The sequence below is a fragment of the Zootoca vivipara genome, chromosome 7 (assembly GCF_965207765.1).
Source record: "Zootoca vivipara chromosome 7, rZooViv2.hap1.1, whole genome shotgun sequence".
NCBI classification, from domain to species: domain Eukaryota; kingdom Metazoa; phylum Chordata; class Lepidosauria; order Squamata; family Lacertidae; genus Zootoca; species Zootoca vivipara.
Genome location: NC_142590.1, coordinates 56,829,244 through 56,843,365, shown reverse-complemented (window position 1 = coordinate 56,843,365; position 14,122 = coordinate 56,829,244). Strand labels below are relative to the sequence as shown.

General features: G+C 44.2%; 1 protein-coding gene across 1 annotated transcript in view; it reads right to left on the bottom strand.

Annotated features, from left to right (window-relative positions):
- Positions 1–298: 298 nt before the first annotated feature.
- MAPKAPK2 (MAPK activated protein kinase 2) overlaps positions 299–14,122 on the bottom strand; it is a 93,216-nt gene continuing 79,392 nt past the window's right edge. Inside the window, exons 3-10 of the mRNA XM_035121459.3 lie at positions 13,124–13,188; positions 12,457–12,536; positions 7,358–7,484; positions 6,075–6,150; positions 4,309–4,433; positions 3,349–3,434; positions 2,826–2,906; positions 299–2,302 (exon numbers count right to left, since the gene is read on the bottom strand). Of these exons, the coding sequence (XP_034977350.1) occupies positions 2,159–2,302; positions 2,826–2,906; positions 3,349–3,434; positions 4,309–4,433; positions 6,075–6,150; positions 7,358–7,484; positions 12,457–12,536; positions 13,124–13,188 (784 nt within the window). The 3' untranslated portion in view covers positions 299–2,158. The remainder of the gene's footprint in view (positions 2,303–2,825; positions 2,907–3,348; positions 3,435–4,308; positions 4,434–6,074; positions 6,151–7,357; positions 7,485–12,456; positions 12,537–13,123; positions 13,189–14,122) is intronic.

The window sequence follows — 14,122 nt, the reverse complement described above, 5'->3', positions numbered from 1 at the left end:
GTCTTATTTTCAGGGTATGGCTTATATTTCTTGAATGCTTAAAAATCCTGCTATGGTTTATTTTCTGGCTACGTCTTAAAATAGGAGAAACAGGGTATGTCTGAAACTCCCTGCTTGCATGCCTTCTTTAGTACAATCCACAACTCATTGTATGTGAAAAGCTGATCTGTATTAAAATCAAAACTGCTAGAAAACTCTTTGATCACACATCTGTGCTATAGATATAGCCAGTCCTTCCTGAGCCAAAGCCTGTTCTGGCTGCTACCACCCCCGCAATGGATCACACAAACACAAACTCTGATGTTTTAGGTGTCTTTAATCCAAAATGGGAAAAAGCAGAGCAAATATTTTTTTCCAGCAATGAGACACCACCAACAACAAAAATTAAAACATTTTTTTTTACAAATTAAAATTTCAAACAGTGTCTAAAATGTCACCTAAAAGCTAAACTTTTCTTTAAAAAAAGGAAAAGAGTGTGTTTTTAAAACACTTGTATGCCAGTGAAACAAATGTGGCAAAAGATATTCATTCATGGACTAAAGATATACAGAAAGAGGCAGAAAAAGGGATTGACCACCAGCATAACGAGGCAAAAGTTTATGTGAAGGGATACTTTCCTGCTTTTCTTCCCTAAGGTACAGGTAGAGTAAGACTCAAGAGAGCTTGACTTTAGACAAATGTGCCCAAGTCTGCAGCACAAGTCAATTCCCTCCTTCAAACGTCAGCTGAGACTTTTTGGTTTTCTAGGCAGAATTCCCATCATCATATTCCCATATTTGTGCCATCTGGCTATTCAACACCCAAAGATGCTAAGGAATCCATCTAATAAAGCCTCATTTTTATGGTACTGTTGTTTTTTCTTCACATCAGAGTGTGAATGTGGCAGGTTCTGTCCCACATGAGCTCCAAGTTATTTTCCAATGAGATGCAAATCTCAGATTTGAGCCTTTTGCTATGTGCTCCAAATAGTTGCAGTTTCCTGGTAAAGTAAAAGATCAGGATGGCTGTGAACAGCAACACAGAACAACGATGCAAGAGCCACAACAAAAACAGCCGGGGTGGAGGATATGAGCCTGCAACGTTACAGCATGAGATCTTTAGAACTGCATCAAGGTCTTAAGTTTTAACACTGCACAAGATGGTGATGGAAACTGGGCAACAGGATATATTCTGATGTAGTGCTCCAGGAAGGCTGCATTGGTTATTAAAACACATCAATCATGAATGTCTCCACTCAACAAACACCTACTTTCCATCCATCCATCCATCCCTCCCTCCCTCCCCCCACCCACCCAAATAACCCTGAGATCATAACTGAATTCTGGATGCTTCATGGACCCTCCCCACACACTATCCCCTCAAAAATTCAAGGTAGAATACAGAAGGGGGTGGGCCTTCCTGCCTACACTTACAATATCCATCCTATCACATTATTACATACAATCCACAAACGCACAAGTGAGAAGAAGTCAATCCTGTGATTGCACAGTTAGAGGCAGAAGGCTTTCAGTTTAAGGAGCCCTATTGTACTTGGGACAATAACTTCCCAAACTGAATTTAAGGTCCATCAGCCAAGGAACAGTTCTTGATGTTAAATGAAGACCACAGTATTGTCAGTGCCTTTGTTTTCAGGTGGAATTCTTCAACAGCCCTGACCTTTTGTTGTTGTTGTCGACACAAACTGAAAGCCTTTAACACTAAAACAACAACTGCTGTACTCAGCACAGGACTCCTATCTTGATTTCAGCTCTACAGTAGTTTTAAAAATATAGATTATATATATTTTATTTATATTATTAACCTTTAAATGGTGATCACAGGAATTTCAGTGTCTCTGAAGGAGAAAAAAAACAAAAAAGCCAAGTGGGGGATGTTACTAAACAAAACAAAATAATCCGATTACCAGAAATATTTCCCTACAGGACCGGGGGCTGGGAAATAACATAAAGGTATGTTTTGTACATAGAGCAGCTGTCTCTTGTTGGACCTCAGAAAGGTCGGAACCATGAGAGGCAGCTAAAAAACAAACAAACTAGTCTGGTATAAAGATCTGAATTCCATGTGTTTGATATGACAGTCTTTATCTCCAATTTGTTTTAAAAAATATATAGATATAGTTATTGCTTTCACAACCACCAGGTTTGGCTCTACTGAATCCTCAGTGAGGGAGTGCTGTAGGTTCAGCGGGGTTTGCTTTCTTCCGCCTCTTCATAAGCAACGGGTTGGATGAGTCTTCAATTTTCTTAATCTTGATTTGTTCATAATCCACTCTCATGGTGGCCAAGGCACTTGTCATCTCCTCCTACAAATGTGAGGTAGAGGAAACAAGTTAGCATCTGGCTAGCCAAATTATTCTAGCTTCAGGTATTACTGTCATCCAGAAGAAAGATCCTATTTGTAACTTGACAATGGACACAAAAGTCAACTTCCAAGTTCAGATTGTGGTAGAGTGAGGAGGGCCTTTAAGTCTGCAAATCTGGCATTACCTACTACAGTGGAACCTCGGTTTTCAAATGTAATCCATTCTGGAAGACCGTTCAACTTCCGAAACGTTTGAAAACCGAGGATCGACGGGCGGTTGGCAAAATCCATTGGGGGGGAAAAAGGAAAAACATGCAGCAGAAGCCATTCAACTTCCGGGCTTTTGGCATTCGGGTTCTGAATTGTTTGGCTTCCGAGATGCTCAAAAACCGAGGTTCCACTGTATAGGCTAGTAGTGGCTTGCAGCACTGATGAACAGGCTCACAATCACTTACACCTGGAGTTGCATAACCTTCATCCATGCTGCTTAGCAGTGTGTGAGATGAAACTTGCAGACAACTTACCTTAACGTCCTCCCAAAGATCTTTCTCTTCTTTCAAAACTCTGCTAGTGTGCAGTGGGGTCTGTGGCACTTGCATTGATTGCTGCAGAGGGAAGACAAATGGAGCTTTAGTCTAGGCCCGGCCTGGGAAACTCCATGCCTCTCTTTCCAGCCCGTGGGACTTGCCACGACTTCTTCTGTCCTTTTTTTGACTGGCTGGGTGGTGATCGTGCCCCTTGCTTGATTGGATATAGTGGTGTGTGTACTGTAGAAGCCTCTGACTTCTGCATGGCTGGAATACAGCCTACACCCAGTGCTCTGCCCACTTTCCCCTCTGGCCCCATCCACTTTTGCCTCTCTCCTCTCTCCCCTGCCCCCTTACTGGCATGCAGCTGCAGGAGTTTTCTCACAATGGAACTGGCGATTGAGCTGAAAAATGTTTCCCTTCTGTCTATAAAGCTACCTCAGGATCCCTGCTCTCATGTTTCTCAGCCCAGGCTTCTGCGCCAGTTTTTCTTCCTGAGAAATGACAGGTGGATTATTACCATGATCCAAGGGTGATTCATGAACTCCATTATAGTCATTCGCTGGGTTGGATCCGTCTTCAGCAAATTCCGGATCAGCTGCTTAACTGAAGGTGGAGGAAAAGCAACAGCATTAACAACAACACACACTGTGTCTCGCCACCTCATTCCAAAGCTCTCTCAGAATTTGTTGCAGAAATTCTGAAGCTTGCATGGCGAAAGGGGAGACAATGTACTCAAAGGGATGGGTCTATTTTAAGGAGAACATGCTTTGGTTTATATAAAAACCTGAAGGGTCTTCTCCTGAGCAAATATGTTGCTTGTGGAGAGAACACATGAAAAGCACTCTGAGGACTCTTAATACTAATTAATTTTAGTACATATGATGAGTAATGTACTTGAAAGAATTGTCATGTGTGACATTGTGGGGCCTGGCCTTTTTTTTGGGGGGGGGGGGTGCAGTGTTTAGTTTTATTCATTTTCCCACTCTCCATGTTGCAACCTTTTTATATCATGCATGCACAAGATAACAAAGGCAGCGGGGAGAGTCAATCTGGCCACGGGCTGTTAAGGTGTGGAGGTCCAAGGGGAACCCTCACCTTGCCACAGCCTCCAAACACAGGAGGGGAAGGAAGGAAAAGGAAGAAGAGAAAGGCAGGGCAAAGGAAAAGCAGAAGCCATGCTATGGGGGCAGCAAGACACTCCAGCTATGGTGGCCCAGAACAATTTCTCTGAACCAGAGCAAGGCCTCCTCTTGAGCCATAGTGTAGTCATGAGTAAAAGGCCACTCATGAAAGGCAAGAGAGCCAAGGAATGAATAAGGTTAGTGCAGGGGTGGGTAATGTTGGGGATTATATTCCAACAACATCTGGAGGGCCACAGGTTAGCCATCCCTAGACCAGATAATCACATTTTTTTCAGGTTTTGAAATCCCCTTTTTCCCTTTCAGGGGAGAATAGCAGCTTCTGTTCAAACATTTACCTTCCTCAGATACTTCTGACCACTCTGGGTTGGGAAATTCGTACTGACCCATCCGGATCCGTTTCTTCATGCCCGGAGAAATGGCCAGGCCATGGTTGGAATAGAAAGGGGGGTACCCGCACAACCTGGGCAAAAAAGAAAAATAGAGAAATGACATGTAGAAGAGAAGTCCATTTTGAATGCCAAACTGATTTAATGTGCTCCCCCCCAAAAAAGGTATCATTTTTATTGTTTGTACTATAAAAGGCTGTCAAGTAAGAGAGTCCACTATAGCAGTTGGGAACCTCTAGCCTAAGGCTCTAGTTAGATTTGCTAGGCCTCTCTCTGCCTTGGGCCTGTGAGGCCATTTTTGGCAAACCACGCCTATCTGTCAGTCACTTGGCACCTGTTATCTCCAATCTAAACAATACAGTGCTAAGATGAGAGATAACTCTGTGCTCACTCTCTGAACAGGAAGTTGTCAAAGGGCTGGCAGCATTTTCCTGATCTTACACCTTAGCGCTGTGAGACTACAGTCCTAATGTCAGAGAGAACACCCTGCCCCTGCTGTTTACTATCAAAGAGCAAACACAGACTTATCTCTGATCTTTATGCTTATTGGACCTGGGGAATCATCTCCGTAGTTCTACTGTACTTCCTCCAGGCACAGTGCAACACTGGGAAACTATCCCTGACCCAAAGCTCATATTGGAGAGAAAGACTGAGGTCCCACTTGTTACACTTGACAGAAAGCGATGGAACACTCCCCATGGCAAACATGTAAAGCTGAATTGTGAACTTTCGCGAACCTGGGTGATGAAGGGCCCAGGGGAGACAGGTTATGGGCACAGCTGTGCTATACAGGGAGCAGCAAGAAAGCACCAGCATCAGTGGTCACTATTGTGTCAATACTAGGGCACTGCCCTAGCAATGGCATAAGGAAACATGTTGCCTTGCCTTGTAGCAGCAAACAAACTAAAAGGACATTAGGAAAAAGAGGTTCCAAGGTGCTTTAAATGTTAAAACCACTTTGGGGTGTGCCATGCTGCAAACCTTCTGAATAAATCCTATGAGCCATTGTGTCAGTGCCTTAGTAGCTCATCAACTGGGACAAACATTTTAGCAGTGACTCAGCATATAAAACAAGCAGTGCTCCAAGTACAGCGTAATCATATCACATGTGCATGTTTCTTGCGCGAATTCAATTACAAATGCTTGGCTCCAGCAGCAGCAGCAGCAGCAGCAGCCTTCCTAGCACAGTTGCAGGAAAGACTAAGGGAGGAGGGAGGCAGACAGAGAGAGATGCAGGCAGAAGAAAATGGCTGGAATGGAATTGCAGCTTCTGCCTGCCTTTCTCCTCCTTTCTTCAGGCAAGAGAAAACTGAATTTCTTCTTCCTCTGCTTGTCTTGCAGCCAAGGGAGCCAGGGTATAGTCTTCCTCTGGCAGTGGCCTTGGAAAAGATTCCCAATTTCATCTTCCCCACAATCAATGCATCCAATTTTATTTCTACCGCCCAGGGCTTGTTCCTAAGGTGCGTTGAATCAGCCAGCATAATCTGTGCATTTCCCCTCGATATCGACAAAGGATCTTCCTCAATGACTCAATAAACAGAACATGCTGGAAGCACAGCCCTTCCCAGTTAACTGCTCAAGAATATCCCAGAAGAAGACTGAACACCCCTAACTTTGGAACTTTCCAGAATCCTGGCTGGAGCAAGAACACAGAGAGGAGAATGTACAAAGCAACTAACTGTGCCATGCAGTACAGTGCAGAAGAACAGACTTACAAAATATACATGATGACACCAAGGGACCACATATCACAGGACTTGTCATATTTCTCTGGGCCTAGTACTTCTGGAGCTAAAGGAGATGAAAACAAAACACAAAGTCAACTTTGTCACATGCTATCAGTACAATTTTCAGACATTTACACTTCAAGAGGACAGGCTGTCCCCCTCTCTGGGGAGCTTATTACCCTTGGAAATGTGCCTGGAGTACACTTGCAAAATCATTTGCTCTTTGGATACAGTTTACCTGGCACTTGCTATTAGTTCTCAGTTCATGGGAAAACCTCTGACACCAAGGCTGTTTGCCATAGAACATTTATAACACTGCCAGCAAAGGACATTAAAGGGTCCCAGAAAAGTACCGTATTGGCCCAAATATAAGCCACACATTTAAAATTGGAGGGGAGGAAGGAAAAAAAATACCCGAATATAAGCTGCTCCTCGCTGCTTATGGCTGCACAATGGGCAGGGAGGGGAGCCACACTGCATTGCTGGTGGACTTTCCCCTTCCTCGCTCTCTCCCTTCCCGGCCTTGGGGGAGAAGGCTGGAGACTACATGTGGGGCGAGCACAGCTTTGCCACGCTCCTGTCGCTGTTTGCCCCACGCTCCTGGCTGCATACAGTAAGGTTGCGAATATAAGCCGCATACAGTAAGGTCGGCATTTGGGGGGAAAGTGGGGCTTATATTCAGGCCAATACGGTATTTAAAAGTGAGCAGAGGTCTTAACCTTTGAAACTGAATGATGCATTGCTTTTCTCTCTTCCATTTAAAAATGGACCAGAACTAAATCCCGAAACTAATAATAATAATTTTCCACCTTTTTCCCAGGCCAGAAACTGTTATAGGATGAGGGGGAGCACCTGCACAACCTCAATCTGGTCGCCACATGATAGTGACACCTTTTGTTAAAGGTTTCACCCTGTGCCAATCCCTTTTCTTTCCAGAATTCTAAGTAGGCAACACAAGCAATCTATTGGCAGCACAGAGACCAGCTTTTGAAGCATGCTCACCTGTTTGCCCAATCAGCTGCAGCCCAGTGCTGACGTTTTAAACTTGAGAGATGTGCCATTTAGTTTAAATGATGTAGCAAATGCAATAAAATGATGAGGCTGCTTGCTTGAAAATCTTGAAAACCCACCCCTGCTCTTATTACAAAACGCAACAGCAGTGTACATGTGCCCTGAACCTCACCATCACTATTTTGATGAAAAAGAGAGGTGTTGGAAGTTGCAATTCTTATGTCTCAGAAGCGGGTGATGCTCTCCAACGGTTTACTTACCCACATAGTATGGTGTGTAGCATGGTGTAGCTAGGGAGTTATGTGTGGTGGTTTCTTTAGCAAATCCAAAGTCGGTGAGTTTTAATACAGCGTTGGGCCTTTTTGAGGTGTATAAGAGGTTTTCTGGCTGCAAGACATAATAAGCAAAACCAGCTTAAGAGAAAACTATATTTTGCACCACCTTGCAGATCCCATGCTGGGCACATGGTAAGAACTAATGCACCAGGAGTCCATTAACCCTTGCTTATTGATTTATACGATTTCCCCATGCATCTGCAGTAAAAATTACTCCCAAGGAAGCCTGACAGTCATTTCAAAGACATTTGAAACAGTAGAAAAGTGAAGCACTATGAATAACCAATGAATAAAAAACAGGAACAGACTAAAATACAACAGCACTAACGGGCAAGTGAAAACAATCCAAACGAAAGTTTTGAGAGATGTGGGGGAATGAAAACAGTCTTTGCCTAGTGCTAGAAAGGCATGAGAGCGACAGACAAGCATCCCCAACTGAAAAGGCCCTCTCAGTAGCTGCAATTATGCAGATGCCATTACACATCCATGTACATTAGGTATATGATCCAGATTATATTGACAATTCCCCAGAATGATTATGCTACTGAGTTTATTTGCAGTCCTCAAGACATGATGTATTTTATATTTGCAAGGTCAAAGCTTCAGAGAGTCTCTTACGGCAGACACTAGGACATTAAAGGAATTTATAGAGGAACAGAGGAATTAAACACATATTTACAGGGGAAATAGTGGTATTGCCAATTTACCCTCCTGAAGCAAACATAGTCTCTGAACTCTTTATAAGTGTTGTCCACGAGGCTCTTGACCAGTTTATTGAAATGCACTGTTCTTTATTATGTAATGTTATGTACTGTTTATTAGCACAAGGCTTAAGGTTGTGAACTTTTGGTGGGCAGGAGTTCAGTCACGAAGGGAGTAGGCAGCATTATATAGAGTGGTCGATATTAATACCTAACCACGTTTTAGTGTTAAATGGATGAGCCTCAATGAAAAACCGCCACACATACCTGTTGAAGTCCTCCAGCTGCTTCCCTGTGGCTCATTCAGGCTCAGCCACAGACTGCTAAACTATGGTTTTGCCTTAGGTGGGAACATGGTCTGTATGTGAAAATCTTTGGGTCTATGCAAGTGGCATGTTAATGGTGTGTGTGTGTTATGTGTGTGTTTGAGTATTGCAAATCTCTCTCTCTCTCTCTCTCTCTCTCTCTCTCTCTCTCTCTGTGTGTGTGTGTGTGAGTAGTAGTAGTAGTAGTAGTAGTAGTAGCAGCAGCAGCAAGAGTAAACCAGAATGTGAACGGCTTAGATTGAGAAGATATATGGGGGAGGGAACCTGAAACTACTCTTCACACTTGAGAGTGTACACCCACCCACACCTCAACTTCTAGCAGTGTATGCAAGTATATATTTTGTTTCAGAAAGCATAAAATGATCAACATATACTTTGCACCTTGAATATTAATAATATAGACCAAGATCCACAAGAGGCATGTGTGTGCATTGGAGAGAGCCAATATGTATCTAGAGCAGAGGTCCCCAAACTAAGGCCCGGGGGCCAGATCATCCAGAAGCGGCCCAATCACCTTCTAAATCCGGCCCGCGGACGGTCCGGGAATCAGCATGTTTTTACATGAGTAGAATGTGTCCTTTTATTTAAAAATGCATCTCTGGGTTATTTGTGGGGCATACCGTAGGAATTTGTTCATATTTTCCCCCCCAAAATATAGTCCTGCCCCCTACAAGGTCTGAGGGACAGTGGACCGGCCCCCTGCTGAAAAAGTTTGCTGACCCCTGATCTAGAGCTCTGTTTTCACTATTCACAGCTGCAGATTATGCTGCCAAACAACCAGATCCCTGTTCAGTGGGGGGCGTGGGGGGGAGATAGTTTTTAGACTTTTCAGCAGTGGTGCAGTGAAAGCAAGGCTCAAGTTGTCCACAGGGTTCTCCTCCATACATGAATCTCCCATTCTTGATAGTCTTTATCTAAATAACATGTGCCTGTTCCTGCGTCTCCATAAAACAGAAGAGCCAAAAACGAACAAGACTGGAAATCCGGTTCCATAGCCTTTGAGGACTTGAAATTTCGTCACCAGGAAACACACTTAGGAGAGAAAGAATTTGCTGGCAGGTGATGTGGAATTATGTAACCGGCAGGGAAAGGGAAACATTTTCAAGCCCATCCTATTGCCTCAGGGGCAGTGGGTTATAATTACAGCAATTGGATTTTCCCAGCCTCATCCTAAATCTAACAAAGAATCTACCTTTTATTTTTTTAAAAAAAACATGCTTGGGAGCCCCTTCTGTGAACAAGGATTCTTAGTCCGAATATCCTGGGGGGTAGGTTCTAGACAAAAGGAACCACCTAACCAAATTAGCATTCTTCCAGGCATTCATTAGCTTTTCCTTACCATGCTGAGCTGCACAATTGCTATTCCTCAGTGTGGCTGCATTCTAGACTTTGTTCACATGTCCCTGCTTAGCTGAAAACCACAGCCAGAGAAGATTCTTCCGGAGCACTGCCTACATGAACCTAGTGCAGTTACGCTGGAGTTATTAATTTTACCCACAATCTCTTCAGGAATTAAATTGGGATTGCTCTGATTTAAATATGCTACCCTTGCTTTGCCCTCTCTGTTAACATGACAAGCGAGCAAGGGCTGCCTATTTAAACCAGCACAGACAAACATATGCCCTCAACATCCACTCATAAAGCATGGGGGGCACTCTGGTCTAAACCACTGAGCCTCTCGGGCTTGCCAATTGGAAGGTCGGCGGTTCGAATCCGTGTGACAGGTTGAGCTTCCATTGCTCTGTCCCAGCTCCTGCCAACCTAGCAGTTCGAAAGCACACCAGTGCAAGTAGATAAATAGATACCGCTATGGTGGGAAGGTAAACAGTGTTTCCATGCACTCTGGTTTCCGTCACAGTGTCCCGTTGCACCAGAAGTGGTTTAGTCATGCTGGCCACATGACCCAGAAAGCTGTCTGCAAACAAACGCCAGTGCCCTCGGCCTGAAAGCAAGGTGAGCGCCACAACCCCATAGTCGCCTTTGACTGGACTTAACCGTCCAGGGGTCCTTTACCTTAAGCATTAATTTCTGTATATGTGAACGACTGCTTGTGCATAGTCACAAGGAGTCTCTTTTGATAGAACATCTAGGTGCAGCTTATAATGCATAGGGCACCTGTTCACAGATGCCCACACTCAATGTACAGACACTGGAGGCAGGGCCAGGAGGCATCCCATTCTGTCCTCCATGAGTTAGCATGAAAGGGGATTGTGTAGGCATTCAAATAAATTCCACTAACTTTCACAGTTCATGCTGGGTTGAGGTGCAGCAGGGCAGGTCTCTCTTGACCAAAACAGTTGAGTACTACTCAATGAGTAGGGCAAGGGGATAAGAGAGTTCTGCAGCACTCTACCAATGACTGCCAGTACTGGTCAGTGAGAGGATGAAGGGGGTCCTCTTTCAGAGACCAACACAGGTGGAAGGGTGGGTGGGTTTGAGTCTACATCTTCTCAGGATGCTTTCAAATCATAAAAATAAAGGAATATTTCCTCCTTTGTTGGGGGACACTGCTGATATCAGAGGTAGGTAGTATTTGTTTTGTGCCGCTGTTCAGTTCAATTAAATTTTAGACCTCCCAAATCAAATTTAGTACTATTCCAGAAGCCATCTGCTGCTGGCCTTTTACTGCTGGTACTACATGAATTGCACTCATCACGTGAAGTGTAAGGATTGGTTGCAATGAAATAATTCAATCTTACTCCCACCAAACCACTACACACGCATGACCCCAGATTTTTAGGGTCAAACTGGACATGAAATTATTTGACATAACATATTAGACATGACATTTGGCTTTCCAGAGTCTCCCCCTAATAAATAGCCAGTGTATTGGGTGGAGCCAGACTGGGCTCAAGGCGTGTGAGGAAAGGGGGGATAAACTCTTTGCTCCTGCCATGGCGCTAGTCCCAATCTCCCAGTCCTCCAGTGCCTTCTATTTGCAACCAGAAGAAAGCTCACATTGGCATAACAATGAATTTCAGGAGCTGGGAGGCTAGAGCAATTTGAATAAGAACCATGGCAGGGGCAAATAGTTAAATCCTCCTCCTTTGTTTGTTGTTTAGTCGTTTAGTCATGTCTGACTCTTCGTGACCCCATGGACCATAGCACGCCAGGCACTCCTGTCTTGCACTGCCTCCCGCAGTTTGGTCAAACTCATGTTCGTAGCTTCGAGAACACTGTCCAACCATCTTGTCCTCTGTCGTCCGCTTCTCCTAGTGCCCTCAATCTTTCCCAACATCAGGGTCTTTTCCAAGGATTCTTCTCTTCTCATGAGGTGGCCAAAGTATTGGAGCCTCAGCTTCACGATCTGTCCTTCCAGGGAGCACTCAGGGCTGATTTCCTTCAGAATGGATAGGTTTGATCTTCTTGCAGTCCATGGGACTCTCAAGAGTCTCCTCCAGCACCATAATTCAAAAGCATCAATTCTTCGGCGATCAGCCTTCTTTATGGTCCAGCTCTCTTTATGGTCCCCCTTCATGGATCAATGCCTTGTCGTGGCGAAGGGGCTTGAATAACTCAGAGAAGCTATGAGCTATGCCATGCAGGGCCACCCAAGATGGACAGGTCATAGTGGAGAGTTTTGACTAAACGTGATCCACCTGGAGAAGGAACTGGCAAGCCACTCCAGTATCCCTGCCAAGAAAACTCCATGGACAAAGACAACAGGCATATAAAATCCTCCTCCTTACCATGGTCTAATCAGGACTCCTTTTGCCATGCTGGTTATGCACTGAAAACCACCACCACACAAGGCCAAGTGATATGAACTTAGGGACCTTAGGGACACCTTCATTTGGTCAGAGTCTTTGAAAATAGTAGTATTGTGTGGACGAAGAGTACCTTAACATCCAGGAAGTTAGAAAACCATCAGTTGGGGGTTGATGGAAGTCCTAGGCCGTGATAGCCAAAGGTTTGTTATGTTGTTTAAAATGGGATGTTATGTTTGGAAAACATGTGTAAAAACCAATAAAAATTATATTAAAAAGAAGAAGAGTACCTTAACATCCCGGTGTGCAATGTTGATTGAGTGTAAATACTGAATGGCTTCTCCGATGCTCTTCATTATTTCAGAAGCCTCTGGGGAATATAAAACAAAGCGGGTCATTTTACTCTGCAGCCCAAGAGGCAACCGCCACCTAATACCCAGATTACAAGGAGTTAGAGGGGAACAAACAACATTACTGGTCAGGTTTCAGAGCAGAAACAAATGTGACAAAGAACATGAAGCTGATGCTGTCCCATAGTGTGGTCCTCCTTTTCTCTACCATAACCTCTACATAACTTACCCACCCGCCTTGATGTTACTGCATCTTTCTTCCACATCACTGGGTGCTGTTGACAAGAGAACGTGACACCACGTTCCTTACCACAGACTTAATTCAGGTGATCAGAAACAAAAGTATGAGCTCATGGTTTCCTTTCCATGTCATTTCTAGTCATACTTTGTCACGACATCCAAACTGGCAAACTGAGCACTAGTCCAGAATCGGAAAGCTACTTCAATCCTTTACTTGCAGGTTTCCAGTTTGTTTGTCCTTCGACATACAGGGTGCCAGTGGTCCCTCTTCTCTGCCATAGAAGCTAAACAGTTGTGCCTCAAGCCTTAAGACTTAAAATTGTCAATGCTTGTTAAGCTTTAAGAAATCTATTGTAACCCTTCATACCTCTTTCTGTGAAAGCCTGGTCTCCTCTGTCTTGAATTCGACTGAAGAGTTCCCCACCATCCAAGCTGAAAGTCATAAACAAGTGCAGTTACAAAAATGGAAGCAACAAGAATTACTGCCTAAGCAAAACCACCACCAGGCGATGAGTACTGGGTACATTTCCATGCACATACACTTCACTTTCCCAAGGCCTCTGGGTGAAACTCAGATCCATTTGGAATTAATCTGAGCCTTGAAAAGCACATACAGTGGTACCTCATGTTACAGACGCTTCAGGTTACAGGCGCTTCAGGTTACAGACTCCACTAACCCAGAAATAGTACCTCGCATTAAGAACTTTGCTTCAGGATGAGAACAAAAATCGTGCTCTGGCGGCACGGTGGCAGCAGGAGGCCCCATTAGCTAAAGTGGTACCTCAGATTAAGAACAGTTTCAGATTAAGAACAGAACTCCGGAAAGAATTAAGTTCTTAACCCGAGGAACCACTGTATAGAGTTGAAAAAGAGAGTAGGAAAGAGTGTCACTTTTCCTCCTTCAGCTCTATGTGGTTTTGCGAGGAGAAAAAGGTAACTAGCATCACCACAATCGTGACCAAGGTACCTGGGGCTCAGAGGGTTTGTGGGCACCAGGGAAAGACAGCAGTAAAGTTATTTAGGGCATAGATTGTTTCAACAGAAATGTGGCAGTGAACCCAGGTAGTCAGCACCCATTCCAAGAAGCTTGCAACGGCCACAGTACAGTTAATAAGCATGGAGCGATACACACTATCTGCTAAGATGTCTCTGAACAAAAAGAAGAACAAGGCAAGCTCTAAAAGACTGAAGATGCTTTAAAGATGTAAGGCAGGCATCCCCAAACTTCGGCCCTCCAGATATTTTGGACTACAATTCCCATCATCCCTGACCACTGGTCTTCTTAGCTAGGGATCATGGGAGTTGTAGGCTAAAACATCTGGAGGGCCTCAGTTTGGGGATGCCTGATGTAAGGCATGGAGATTAA